This window comes from Eurypyga helias, unplaced genomic scaffold (genome assembly GCF_000690775.1).
Source record: "Eurypyga helias isolate BGI_N326 unplaced genomic scaffold, ASM69077v1 scaffold15330, whole genome shotgun sequence".
NCBI lineage: Eukaryota > Metazoa > Chordata > Aves > Eurypygiformes > Eurypygidae > Eurypyga > Eurypyga helias.
This window is the reverse complement of record NW_010223975.1, coordinates 56866-72067: the sequence shown is the minus strand read 5'-3', so window position 1 is coordinate 72067 and position 15202 is coordinate 56866. Positions and strand designations below refer to the sequence as shown.

Below are 15202 nucleotides of genomic sequence, written 5' to 3'. Positions count from 1 at the left end.
CCCTCCGGCCTCCCCCCTCCCCCGCCCCCGATCCCCCCCCGGCTCCCGGGCGGGGGGGGGGGGTCTCTGCTCCCCCTGACCCTCCATGGCTGCAGGGCACAGCCAGCCTCACCATCATCTGCACCACAAGTTGCCAGGGAATCTTTGCTCTGGGCACCTCCTTCCCTCCTTCTGCACTGACCTGGGAGTCTGCCTGATCGTCTCTCTCACATCCCACTCCTCTCTCCACTGCCATATCCCCAACAGCTTTTTCCCCTCTTAAACATGTTCTCCCAGAGGTGCTACCACTATCTCTGATGGGCTCAGCTGTGGCCAGAGGGGGGTCTGCCTTGGCGTCAGGGAAGCTTCCAGCAGCTTCTAATAGGAGCCACCTGTGTAGCCCCTCCCTGGCTACCAAAGCCCACCACATAAACCCAGTACAAATATCTGTAACCTGGTCTAGTGGAAGGTGTCCCTGCCCATGGCAGGGGGGTTGGAACTAGGTTATCTTTAAGGTCCCTTCCAAACCATTCTATGATGATGTTTGTATCAAATTAGTTCTGCAGATAATGAACTTGGAATTTCATCTGGTTCTGCTTATCCTTAGATGTCCTCATCAATGCATGACCACAGTTTCTGTATAAGCATTCCTAGGCTAGCCAGATGATGGCTGTGAAAATTCTTTGTTCAGAACAAGCACATCACCTTGGAGCGCAGAGGTGATAACAATGCCTCTCCTGGTGACAGCAAAACATTTTAGAAATCCTGTTTATCCAAACAGTTTATTGTACCACCCTTGAGTATTTCTCTTACTTGAAAATTTGACTGCTTACTTCAAAAGAACCTTGCAATTTGATTTTACTTTGTATATATCAAACTCTGGTGAAGCCCATGTATGTGTGGCACATATAAAACCAGACACAGACAAAGAAGACAGATATTCTGAACACACAAAACCAATGGTATAGTTAAAAGGTTCTGCCAGTTCAACAATTACCAGGATCTTCTTCATGGTAGTCTAAAAGCGCCCATTGCTGCACTACATACAAACCAGCAGAGTGCACATAATACAGGTTGTATATTAAGTATCATAGAGATTCTGAATGTTCCATGAAGGCATTTAGTCACACTAAAAGGTAACATTTAGGTATTACCTTTTATGCTGGTGATGGAGTATTAGTCATTCACCAGTTCTTTCCAGAGATCTTTCTATCCAGCTTTTGATTATTTTCATGCATCCGAGCCGCTCTGCAATACTTAGTACTAAGGTGTAGTAGTACCATTGTCATCCAGATCATCCAAAGTGAACACTGCTACAATGCCGCACCTGACACTCAGACATCAGGTGATGGGATAGATCAACCTGCACAGAGTGGGAGGAGGCAAAGTGGTACTTGGCCTTGGACACAGAAATGTCAACCAATTTCAAACTTTAAAATCTGTCAGAAGGGACAGAGCTACATACTATGTCCTCGGTGTTAAGGATCAGATAGCAGGAGGAGGTGAGGAAGAGGAAGCAAAACGTTCAGAACCTTCCATAATAATAATAATGAAGAAGATCTAGTTTCATGAGGACACAGACCACTTAAGGCACCTGCCTTCTCTGAGATTGGTAAAATACTTGGATGTGTTTCAATTATCTCTATCACTATTATTGCTGATTTAAGGCTGTCAGTGTCTCTTATTTCTCAGAAAATGAAGAAAAGGGCTGGGGAGAGATGTAAAACAGACCTCATTCCTGATCACCCTAGAGATAATGCCAAGGTCAGCTATACCAGAGAGCACAATATACTGTGTTACTCAATGCACACTTGCAGAATTATTCATTAAAGGAGTTAGAAAACATTAGAGCCCATCTTACTGCCCTGTCTGCAACACACACTTCTGTTAGCCTTGGTAATTCTGGTTGTGCAGGAGTGTTAATACATGGTAAAGAAGATTATAAAAAGATTTTAAAATACAGCATGTTTTAAAAGAACTTTTGAGTAACTTAATAGCTCTGCCTTTCACCTCAGCATATCAGACTGAGACATTTGTGCCATGCATTCCTTTTCTGTACGAAATGAAAGCCTTGAAAGACTTTCTAATATGAGATTTTCAATCTGTCTGTGGCACAAATCTGAATGGTTTTTACGTAGGCTTTGGTCCAGTAAAATTGTGGTAAACTGCTTTTACTAAGGGCAGCTACTTAATGCTTGGATTTATCGTGTTAGCCTGTTCCGCGGAGTTGAGGTAACGGTCACTGCAGAGGACAAGCTGTGGAAATAATGGTAAATGTCATACACAAAATAACCACCACCAACAGCATAAATAAATCTAAAGTTTTGTTTGGTGTTTGTGTTCAGCCTCGCAATCATAGCCATACGTGCCCCCAGTTGAAGTCTACATTCCTTTGCATCTTTTTTTATTGCTGATAACTTTTTAAAACCAGATTTGCTTAAAGGGATTGTATAGCCTGAGTGTGAGTAACAACTATTTCTGGCTACAACAACAAGCACAAGGGATACACGCTAAGAGCACAACATACTGCATGGGATGTCAAAACCGATACGTAATACAGCAGTGGGAAAGACCAGCAGTGATCAAAACCATTTGTCCCTGAGGGTTCCTTCTTACAGCTCACACTGTGAAGCAGAGTCATCCTGATCTTTCCTAGCAGGGAGTACAGCTGGTCCTACTGCTGCACAAAATGCATTTCCAGCATGAAAGTGGAGGAGAAGATCCCTATAGTGTTAGCTCATCTTTAGTAGTTCAGAAAGCTATATCCTTATTCAATTTATTTGTTTATTTTCTTCTGAATGCTGCATTGTTTGAAATGTAACTGGGAGGAATGGGAAGAGAAAATGTAGACTCATAAGCAAACAGAAGCTTTAGGCAGTGCATTATATCATCTCAGATACAATTTTTACTGTTGGATGATATTTTCTTTCTGGTCAGTTTCAGGGCCATGCAGTATTCTTTTTAATAATTTCTGTCCTTCATTTCTTTGTTGAGGACAACCCTTTCCAAAGTTGCAGTTTGCACCGTGCTAGTGATATGGTGAGTGGTCCTTCGCTGGCATGAAGATAGCATTGTCCTACGTGCCATCTGAGAGCAATTTATTTTCCCTTCAGTCTGAATAAATTCAACTCATTACACAGTGTATAACCAGGGCATATAAGTGGTACGGTTCTGTGAAAAGTTTCGAAGGCTGGCAATCATCTACTGGTCCAAAGTTTGGAGAACAGTGATCTGGGATACCGGTTCTGGCACTGTTACACAGATAGGGAAACATAAAGGTAGTTCTGAAATGCAAGATTATCAGCTGGATAATCTTAACACTAGATAACCGAATCCCTTTTTTTCTTAAAGAATTATAGTGTTTACCTTCAGTCCTGTCCAGTAGTTTCCCACTTTTACTTGTTGTTCCAGTGTTGACTGTTTCAGATGAGGTGCTCAGTTTGGTGTTGGGGTCTCGCTTAGGCTTTGGAGGCGGCTGCTTACGAGAGCTGCTACTTTCATCATCGGTTCCTCCAACAGAATGAAGAGACTGGGATCTCACGGTAAAGCCACTGGAGCAAGGATGTGGCAGTCTGTCCTGAGGAGCAGGCATTGTCATAAATCCCATGCGGAAGTGTTTCCCCACGTAGCTTCCTTCATTTCCTCTCACTACTTCTCCACCTATGCTGTAAGAGAAAATATGCATATAAGCAAATGATCCACCTTTACCTGAACTGTACCTGGAATAAGGGTCTCAGTTGTGCCTGTGATGAACAGACTGTACTTTTGAATTTGGAAACCAGCAAATTTTTCTTTTCTTAAAACAAGATGACTACTGGAATAGTCTCTTTTCAACGCAAGTGCCAACAACTGAAATGTAGATACACTGCTATGCACTGACTTGAAATTTTACAAGAAGAAATTGAGAAAAGCTTTTGTTCAGTGTATTGATCTACACTCTCCTGCACTCATCTTTGACTACAGACACTCACATACCTTGGGAAACAAGTCTCTTGGGGTCCAATCAATCATTTCCCTTCAGATTAAAGAACGGTAAGAGAAAGAAATGCTCTAAAAATTACTTGGATATAGGAAACTGAACACTAACATCTCATCAAATCCACATGAAGCTGTGGCATGAGCAGCATCAGACTAGGCAGATACAGGTGTAGGAGATGAAACTGCAATGAGCTGTGGGACACCAGGAAGAAAATTCAGAAGCACAGGTATAGAAGAAGGAAAGCTCAGTTCAAACAAGTGGTACCATACCAAGTATTACATGGTACTGTTAGGAAACTGAACACTAACATCTCATCAAATCCACATGAAGCTGTGGCATGAGCAGCATCAGACTAGGCAGATACAGGTGTAGGAGATGAAACTGCAATGAGCTGTGGGACACCAGGAAGAAAATTCAGAAGCACAGGTATAGAAGAAGGAAAGCTCAGTTCAAACAAGTGGTACCATACCAAGTATTACATGGTACTGTGGATCACAAGACAGAACCTCATACTTTCCTGCTGCACTCATGCATGCATATCGGTTCTGAAAAACAGCCCTTGCTGATGCTTATACTGTGAACCTGCAGCACATTTCAATTAAGGCAATTCAATGACTATGCAAAGAATCTCAGCAACACACACAAGTGTGTGTGAATATGGTGAGTATGGGCCTGTTTGCAAGGAGGTTTGAAATGGTACTACTGTGGGCATGTAGAAATGTCAGTATGAGTACTGTGAAGTCCCAGAAAGCCCTAATTACCTCCTGTTTCCCCTTCCCAAAGAAGGAAGCTCTAAGCAGGGTCAGTCTGCTCCTCTGAGTTTCCTATTTGATGTTGCCTTGGGATGGTGCCATTTATTTGGTGCTGGAACACATTTCCTTCTTTGAAAGACAAGAATGTTCCTCAGTGGTTCATGTGATGATTGAATAAGATAACTTAATTCCCTGATACTGTCCCCATCCTCATTGTAGGTAATACACAGGCTGTATCTAATTGCCCTAAAAGCATCAGATTGGCACCGTGCAACGCAGAACGTTGGGCATGATAAAGCAGAACCTGCATTTGGTTACTACTGTCCTTGAATTTTTATTCCATTGTTACCAAACTGGTAGCAACTGAACAGGTTTAACTGAACACGTACCACTCTCCAGGGGCACTGACACCTATCCGCACATGTACACACACACATGCACACACACACGCCATGCATATACACACACTGGCCCATGTTCATAACCAGGTTATTACCGAATCCTAATTGACATCAATTCCAGAGGGATTTGCAGCCAGAAAGATCAAAAGGTACAACTCATTAATTTGAAGATTAATAAAAACCTGTAGCTAATTTAAATTATTAACTATGCCTCTACTAATCTTTCATAATTTGTTCTGAAAATAATATAATCCTCTGACGCTGGACGACATAAAGGGCCTGTCATCTTATTTAAAGAAGATTACTATCCGAACATGCTGAAGAACGCAGATGGGGAGTGTGCTTCCTTCCTTAAGTTTGTTGGATAAATCACATTTAGCAAACAAAATTCCAGTTTCCATGTCTCTAACATTAAAATTCTTAACAGTTTACATTATTTAATTAGTTAATTTACTTCACTGCTGGGTGGAGGTGTTTCAAGTCATACACTATAGTGCAGATTCTGTTCAGGATGGACTTTGCACAAATTCCACTGAGATGATAAGCTTCCCCTATTTCCTAAGAATACCTAGAATTGTGTTTTTATGAAGCATGGGTTTTTTTTGCCAAACTGCTGTTCCTGGTATTGCAGAAATAAAAAAATTTCAAAATATAAGTCCAGAATTTAAGAATTTTTCCTTCTCCTCCCATAATTTTTTCATTCTTTACTAAATGCCTTTCAACATCACAGATGAAAAACTGTCTCACCAGCTTCCTACACTTACTCCAGAGTAAACAGTCTGTATGCATGTCAGAGAGAGGTTGCAGATACAGATGGGAACAGACCTTGCTGTTCTGCTTCATAGCTGAAGTAAATCCAGTCTTGCTTTTCTACATCCTCTGCTCAGCCACCAGGCAAAACCAGGACATCATGTCCTTCTTTTCAGCCATGGTTGGAAGAGTCCATTTCTCTTTGAGCACAGGACCCAAAATTCAGCTGATGGTTAGGTACTGCAGACCCAAGCTGAACAAGACTAGGCTCTAATTCTTCGTCCTGAACACTGGTCATCAACCAGCATCCCAAAAGGCCTAGGTTTGCTATTTATGCTGGTAGCGATTCCTGAGTGTTGGGCAGTGGCTGTTTCCCAGCACAGCCTGGGAAGTAAGTGTGAGCGCAACGTTGGGTGTAGGAACGGGTTCACATCTCAGTCATGAAATCCTCCGCAGTGCAAAAAGAAAGGGTCACTCCAGACTCATACCCAGAGCACAAGTACAAAAGCAGGAGGGCAGATCTGAAAGGTGGCATCCCCTACCCTCAGGCAGCAGTGTGGTGAAGCTCCAGATGGACTTGTACAACGCAGCTTCGCAAGGCTGGTGGTGCTACACCATGAAACCAGGCAGAATTAAAGGATTTATTGATATAAATCCTTTTTTTCAGCCTGGAGAAGAGGAGGCTCCGAGGAGACCTCATTGCAGCTTTCCAGTATCTGAAGGGGGCCTACAAGGGTACTGGGAGAGGACTTTTTACAAGGGCCTGTAGTGACAGGACAAGGGGTAATGGGTGTAAATTGAAATCAGGGAGGTTTAGATTAGATGTCAGGAAGAAATTCTTCACAGAGAGGGTGGTGAGGCACTGGAACAGGTTGCCCAGAGATGTTGTGGATGTCCCATCCCTGGATGTCTTCAAGGTCAGGCAGGATGTGGCTTTGAGCAACCTGGTCTAGTGGAAGGTGTCCCTGCCCATGCCAGGGGGGTTGGAACTGGATGATCTTTAAGGTCCCTTCCAACCCAAACCATTCTATGATTCTATGATATGATCCACCTGCTTGCAACAACAGGAGTTGGCTGGGGCTGGTGTGTGTCCCACTACAGCACAACAGACTGAGAGAGATTTATAGGCACCTTGCTGCATAAATGATTACAGAGACAGTGAGGGAAAATAATTGTGTACATCTCACTCCGTTATTTCTGACAGGAAAGAGCCTGTGCTCCTCATTGTATTGATAATGAGTTCTATCTCATTTCAAAACTGTATTATGCGAGTTGCTGAAAGTGTTACACAGTTTATTAATATATATGGAAATACAGATTTGGATTATTCCTCTGGGAAGTTTCAATTTGAACTTGGCCAGGTTCAACTGCTTCTCTGACAAAGAATTATGTACGGTGTCCAAATAACCGTTAAAAACGCTAGACATTTGTCTACAAAGAGAGACATGAATTATATAATAACAAAATTAATCATATGATCACTCATGTTACATGCTTGCAGCAAAGCTGGCTTTGGGCTGAAAATGCACGTTGGTGTTTGCCGAGGTCTAATGGCTGACGTGGGAGCAGATGGGAAACAGGGCAGTGCAGCGAGGTTGGCTCCACGCACCCTTAAGAAGACCATTCTGAAGCAGCTTTCCTTTCAAAAACCGCAACCTCTCCAAACCCTGACTAACAGGTCCCATGCTGGGGACCAGCGAGTGCTGCCAGATTACACACTCACTTCTTGGGTGCACTGGCAGATAAGGAAGATTCCCTTCTCTCCCTCTTCCACACAATACTGGAAATTGTGTTATTACAACAGATACCAAAACAGTTGGATCTGCCTTAAATCTGTAGTAGTGGACGTCAGCTTTCAATTCTTAAACATGAACAAGAGCTCCAGCTGACGGATCTGATGAGTGTTGTTATACCTCCAATACAGGTTTTACATGTCAGCTGGGATTTCCGAGGTCAGAACTGGGCTAGCATAAAGCCACACTGACCGTGCTGTTCCTGCCCTGCCCGCACGTAACCTGTCATCGCCGCAGCCCTGGACTCATCACAGCTCAGCTACTGTGCTCTGCCCGCTCTGTTCTGCCAGCTAGCATTGACCAAACTGCAGCATGGAATACCTGAAATGTTCACGTGTTTGAACTGCTACAGAGGGGAAAGTCTTTTATATTATTCATTTTATTACACATCACAAAAGTGCAAGTTATAGGGGAAGGCTGAACATCGAAAATAAACAGAGAAAATAAATGCACAGGGCCTGGGCAAGGTCATTCCCACTTTGCTTTACCATAAGCCATAATGTTCCTATTCACTGGGAATATAGTTTTGTAACTTAACAATTTGAAAATGAGAAAAGGAACAACTCATCACATCACTGAAAAATATGTGGCAAATAAAAAGTACCCAGAGACTGCCCCACCAGTGTGGTCTTTCTAATTTGCATTGTTCCTACTTAGCATTGCAGATAACAGTTTTATTTTGCTGTGAAGTTTCATTGCTTGGTCCAGGCAGAAATTGAATTCATTCCTGGAAAACAAATTAATAGTTGTGTGAAAACTTCTGTTTTACTCGGTGTTGCTGCTTTAACTATAAACAATGGAGAATATTAAATCCCTCATTGCAGTTGTAAGGAGTAGGAGAATTCTTGGGAATGTTTAAGTCCCATAAAGACATAATACCCTAGAGCTACTTTTTCTTCCCTTGTTCTTTCTACCCTTGTTCTTGATATTCATGCAGAAATTCTCTTATCAGTTCAGAGTTACAGTGGATTAGTTCATGCTTCAGGCACCAAGGACCACTTGGCAGTTCTCCTCATCATCATACGCTTTCCATTTTCCTTCCTGTGGTCTTTTACGTGAGATTTTCTGAATTTTTATCCACAAGTTCAAAAGGGGAACTGCATCTGACTATGAGACTTGACCTCCTAAGCAGAAGGAAGGGGAATGTACTCTGCTGGTGTCATGGCATATTGCCATTGCTTTCTGTGATACACCCCGCTCTGGGACCACAGCAGGTCACCGTCCTTCTCCAAGTGCTGAACTTCAGACAATCAAAAGAAGCCATTCCAACAGCAGCTGCTCACTCCGCCTGTGCTTGAGGGAGATTCAGTCACAGATACTGACTTGTTAGCTGGCAGAAACTGAGCTGGGAGAAACTCTGCAGACTCCTCAGAGAACTAATCCTCAGAGTACCTGGAGTGCTGCGTCCAGCTGTGGAGCCCTCAATATCAGAAGGATATTGACCACTTGGAGCGAGTCCAGAGGAGGCCACGGAGATGCTCTGAGGGCTGGAGCACCTCTCTTATGACGAAAGGCTGCAAGAATTGGGCTTGTTCAGCCTGGAGAAGAGAAGGCTCCGAGGAGACCTCATTGCAGCTTTCCAGTACCTGAAGGGGCCTACAAGGGTGCTGGGAGAGGACTTTTTACAAGGGCCTTTAGTGATAGGACACGGGGTAACGGGTACAAATTGAAAACAGGGAGGTTTAGATTAGATATCAGGAAGAAATTCTTCACAGAGCGGGTGGTGAGGCACTGGGACAGGTTGGCCAGAGAAGCTGTGGATGTCCCATCCCTGGAAGTGTCCAAGGCCAAGCTGGATGAGGCTTGGAGCAACCTGGTCTAGTGGAAGGTGTCCCTGCCCATGGCAGGGGGGGTGGAACTGGATGATCTTTAAGGTCCCTTCCAACCCAAACAATTCTAGGATTCTGTGATTCTATGATTCTATAACTATGAATTACAGGGCAAGAAGGCACAGGGGTGGCCAGGCCTCTTCCCTCTGGGGAGCTGCAAGCCCACACAGCGCTACCCCCACGGCATGCATCTAATCCATGACGGAAGCTGTCTGAGTCAGAGAGGGAAGAAAAGAGAAGTCACAAAAAATTAATTGTGATGACGTAGGAAGATTTTTATAAGTCGATCATAAAAATGACTAATCATCAGCAAAAATACAAAAGGAATAAAAGTGCTTAACTCAAGGATGGTACATGACCTGGGTTGACTGACCAAGCAGCAGTTCATCCCTTGGTGCATCTACCCTTTTTGGGTGAGGAGAACTGTTATTTTAACCTCTTCCTTACTCTCACAGCAACGAACACCCAGCTCCTCTGCTCATATCAAATCTTCCGAGTATAAAGGGCTGAAATGGCTTTGAAATGTCTATTCCCCATCAGAATAAATTATACACACATATACTAAGGATGACACATTTTACTTTGTATCCAAGAAGCACTTTCAAGATTAGCATAAATTATATTTGTAAATTAGAGGTTGGATGCCAAAAAACAGAAGATATACTATTTTTATCCCCCCAAACATGATTTCAGCAGACCATGAAATGTAATACTAAAGAAAGAAGGGCAGGATCACGATCATGGATTCAGGAACTGCGCTTTAAATATGGTTTTACACAAATCTACACCATTTTATTATAGAAATTAAACACATGAACAAATTACATGCATTTCTTCACTATTTTTTTTAATCACACTTCAGAGGTCCCCCTCCTTATTCCCAAAGAGTATGCATACATGATTTTTTTCTGTGTTACTTTTCTGAAAGACTCCAAATGACTCATGATGATTTTACATCAAGATCCAGAGGATAATACTACCATCCTTTTAGATACAGGCTGAAGTGTAAATGAATCATGACAAAAAGGTCAAATTTAGAGTCATTTTGTGCACCTAGAGGACCATCGAAAGTGAGCAACTGACATTTCTGTGCACATCAAACATCTTACCCCTGCCATATGTCTCTCTTCGGAGGTAGGAGATCAGGTGCTGCTTAAGAAGTCAGGCCTCTCAGGACACAGAATATGTTAGTGCTATAAAATAAAACCTGTTCTTTTATCCCACGTGTCAAACCCACAGGCCCAGGGTCTGATCCTGCAAACATGCCATGTCCTGGCACTCCCTCTTTGTGCACCTGCATTGTCACACCAGAATAACAAGGAAGCCCTGCAGAATTTGCTGTCGCCTCTGAATCTGCCCTGAGCAATGCCACTTGCAGAGGTGTGCCCACGCAGTCTGGCGCTGGGTTGTTTCTAGGAAATCGTGTCTTCAAGGCAACCTGTATGTGTAACAGTCCCCCAGAAGCACTCTGTGCTGCTGCTGGGATTCTGCCTCCTGCCGTCCACAGCCTGACTGAATCTGGCATGTGGAATATTATTCAGATGAAACTGAACCACCATGTGTGTTGGCTGCACTCTAAGATTAATGGCTAGCACAGGAGGCAATGGCTTTAAACAGAAAATAGGTAGATTTTGATTGGGTATCAGGAAGAAATTCTTCCCAGAGAGCGTGGGGAAGCACTGGGACAGGTTGCCCAGAGAAGCTGTGGATGCCCCATCCCTGGAAGTGTCCAAGGCCAGGCTGGATGAGGCTTGGAGCAACCTGGTCTAGTGAAAGGTGTCCCTGCCCATGGCAGGGGGGTTGGAGCTAGATGATCTTTAAGGTCTCTTCCAACCCAAACTGTTCTGTAATTCTATGGTTCTATGATTGAGTCCCTGGTGAGCAACCAAAAGAGCTGTAATTCCGATGCACTGCACAATGGATGATAAAAGCAAAACCAACCGAGACTGTCCACGACAGGTTTTCTATAACATGCCAGTTAGCCTAATTTCAAATTATGATCTGCTGTGCTCCACAGGCAACTATTTTTATAATGCAAAAGGTTGGAAATGGTAGCAGTAGGTGGGGATTTTGGGGAAAAAAAAATCAAATCAAAAAACCAAGCCCAAATACTTTATAAGAAACACTGATGAATAAAAACTGTGTATGCTACTTTTACAACATGTGACATAAGCTGAGCAGTTTGGAAAGGAGTAACAGGGGCTAAGGACCTTTCAGATCCATTTAACAGAAGGGTACTTCATGAGTTTGAACAGAGGGGCAGGTACTACTTCATATTTTCACCGGAATTCCTCCTTTCTTTTCGGGCTGCATCTTAAACCGGGACTAACGACAAGTACATTGGGCTGAACATCCACAACGGTCTGATCTTGCTTTCCTCACAGGACCAACGCTTGTGGCTGTATGTGGGGCACAGGGTCTGCCGTGCTCCAGCCCCCCGTAGGACTGACGACTAACTGATGCGCATGGAAAGGTCTGTAAGTTGTGACTACAGAGGACACTTAACAGGCAGGAGTGAAAAGCATTCTGCTTTTATATGAATACAGATATTTTTAATTTTGCATGGGAGATGCACAGCTAAAGCCAGCGAATGAAAGCTCATATGTTCAGAGTCACCTAGAATTAGACATCAGCCATATGCACTGCTCAAACTGAGTGCAAATGCATGTTCGCGTTAATGGAGCGGGGTTTTGCATCCTGTCAAAAAGGGGTGGAGCTAGAACAAGGCTGTGTTTTTGTCACGTTCCGTGGAAAGCCACATGGCGCAGACTCTACTTTGCCTGAGCAACTGGGGCTAAGTAAGTATTTCAATGAGATACGGGAATAAATTTACATATAAAATCTTTTTTGTGCATTTCTGTAATAAAATGTTTCTTTGGTTTCGAGTTGAAGAGTTGTGATGGAAAGAAAATGTGTAAAAAGCAAAAAAGCCTTTTTGTGGATCCGATCCTGGGAAAAGTTTAAACCTGGACAAAGGAACGAAATTTGCCAACACTCTAAGAGCGATTTGTAAACCAACTGAACTGTGCCTGCCGAGATATTACACCGTGTCTCACCTTCCCAGGCTTATTTCAAACGGTGATTGTACAGATGCTCTTCTGAGTCCCTTGAGCAAACATGACTCTACTTTCCTTTTAAAATCCAAGCCCAAATACAAGGAAATTGCAGTTCTAAATAAATGCTTCCCATGTCCTCCAGCCTCAAAGAGAAAGCAGTTCGATCCTGACCTGGCAGCGAACAGGAGCAACATTTATTTTTGGAGGATAACCCCTCACAAATGTCACTTCTGTGTCATCCATAGCAAAACATGTAGCTGGTTTCTGTTCAGCTAGTGACCTGAATCTCCAGTTACTCACACAATTCTTCTGATAATACAGTCATTCATAACTCTCTGTTCAAAACACCTCCTCTGGGCTGGCTTGTCTCCTTGTTTTCTTTTATAAATGCCATGTGAGTAGGTGAGAAGGAGAGAGGCGTTGCCTGGCACGCAGAGCCTGGGAGGAGGTCTCAGCAGCACAGTCACAGCAGGGATGAGACAGGGATGCAGGCTCCACTGAAGGGACGGTTTTATGCAAACGCTTGTCTTTTGGCAGCTCACCATTCCAGGTCTGTTATATTCATATCGGGCAATTTAGCTTCCAGACATCTCAGCACATGGCAAAACTCAGGGATTTGCATTCTCTTGAACAGGCATATATCCAAATATTCCAGGTACAATTTTAGGTACTGTTTGCATAGGTAGTCAAGATCAGTGTGTAGTTACTAAAAGGGCATCTACACGTTATAAATTTAAATGGGACTAAATCCATTTTCATCTACAAATTGTATTTTAAAATTTTTATTTAGGGGGAATGCACAGTGCCAGTTCCTACAAACCAGCACAAGGCTTATGTGGGTATTTTCCCCACTTAAAAAGTTTCTCTGGGCTGAACTGGTCTTTGCACAGGAAACAAAACAAGAAAACCCTGACTCACTGCAGCTTACCCAACCCTAACTACAGAGATGCTCTGCTGGATACATCACCTCACTGTCATAGGTGCTGGAACCTGTAGAAACCTTCACCAGACGATCCTTTTTTGCACTGGAACAGCCCTGCTGGAGTCCCTTGCCTTGACTTTACCACTAGCATTACTAACCTTGTACTCGAAGGATACATATTGTCACCTCTCTTTTCCCTCTGATTTCTGGAGGGGAGGTTTCAGCTCATTTGTTGATCACCATTTTGTTATTTAACTGGACAGCACGAATCTCTGTCTGTGCCTTCCAAAATGAAACAAAGGCTCCAAAAACTAAGTGAAACATTTTTCTCAGGTGTGATAAACCCAGAATATGGGAAAGGGAAGCACCCCACACAGAAATGTACACTGGTCTCTCTCTTTCTCCTTCCTTGGACAGTCTCAATACAGTAAATAAAACTACATGAAATCCTATACATCAGTATCAACAGCTCTCAGTGTCAAAGCCTGGAGAGCCTTGTTCACTAAGATACAAAGTAGCTTTGAAAATCTCTCTGTTTATATCATATTTATATCTATAGCAAAGTGACCATTATTGCCACAACAGGCTATTAATGTGCTTCACACCTAAACTTAGAAATAATAATATCAAGCAACTCTGTCTTGATGGTTGCCAGTTTCTGAGCCAGGGTTGTCAGCAGCTGGATAGATTTTCAGAGAAATAAATAAAAAAGGACATTATATTTTCAGAAAGAGTTGATTTAATATTGCATGTCAGAACATGTGAAAAGCGAATGTAATGGGCAGTGGTTAAGACTTAGCAATCTCAGTCAGGACACTGAAAGAGGCTAGCCAGCTAAAATGCAGCTTGTCCCATGCATACATGTACCCAGAGTGCTGATTCCACACTCAGGTCACGTTCAGGTCACTCCAACACGTTCATTGTGTGTCCATGCATTCCCTTTAGAAATCAAGGGGAATTATCCGAATGCAAAGTACAGAAATCCTTTTCTCCCCTGTATCCATGCACAGAGGTAATGGGCCAGACCCCGTAACTCTAGCAGATTACTGAAGGGTGTCTACACGTGTGAATTTAACACCAGAGACAACTAGCTACAATAAAAGCTGCCAATAAGCTGCCAAATCTACCCAGAATCGGCACGTGCTGATTTTTATCACTCTCAGAATTATGTTCACAAATGGGGAAGTTCAGCTAATTATTATTTTTCCGTCACTGCTGCGTTTTTGGTTGGTTGGTTTGTTTCTTGAAGGAACAGCTTTTTGCCAAATAATTGAGCAAAAAGTACATCCAAGAAGCTCTGACAATGAAGGAAGGCAGTACTTAAATGCTCCTTTAGTGACCTATACTTACATTGTCCAAAAGATCATTGCTACAGCCTATGAAGCTGCAGTGAAATGAAAAGCAACAGTAAGTATGTTTTCCAAACTGAAAACCCGTGTGATGACTTCTTAGGGAGTTAAAACATTAAAAACAAAGAACAGACACCTTTGTAGCCTGCATTCAGTGGTATAACAGCAAATTAAGGAGGCAACACTGGCTTGGTTCCCTGCATGATGTGATCAGCTCAGTGCTGTTCATAGAAGAAGTGTGTAACCTCCCTTTATTCTATTCTTTAGAGCTGACATTCATTGAACGGCACATCTGAGTTACCTGAGCTTGCAAAAGATCGTGCTTTCTGTGCGCTGAGGTGGTGAGCTGTGGCAACCAGAATTACAGAGTCTGGACCTCATCTCACAAAACG

The 15202-nt window shown here is 43.0% G+C and overlaps 1 protein-coding gene across 1 annotated transcript in view; it reads right to left on the bottom strand.

Annotated features, from left to right (window-relative positions):
* NYAP2 (neuronal tyrosine-phosphorylated phosphoinositide-3-kinase adaptor 2) overlaps positions 1–15202 on the bottom strand; it is a 104434-nt gene that overhangs the window by 39640 nt on the left and 49592 nt on the right. Inside the window, exon 2 of the mRNA XM_010159405.1 lies at positions 3346–3644. Coding sequence (XP_010157707.1) covers positions 3346–3644 — 299 coding nt within the window. The remainder of the gene's footprint in view (positions 1–3345; positions 3645–15202) is intronic.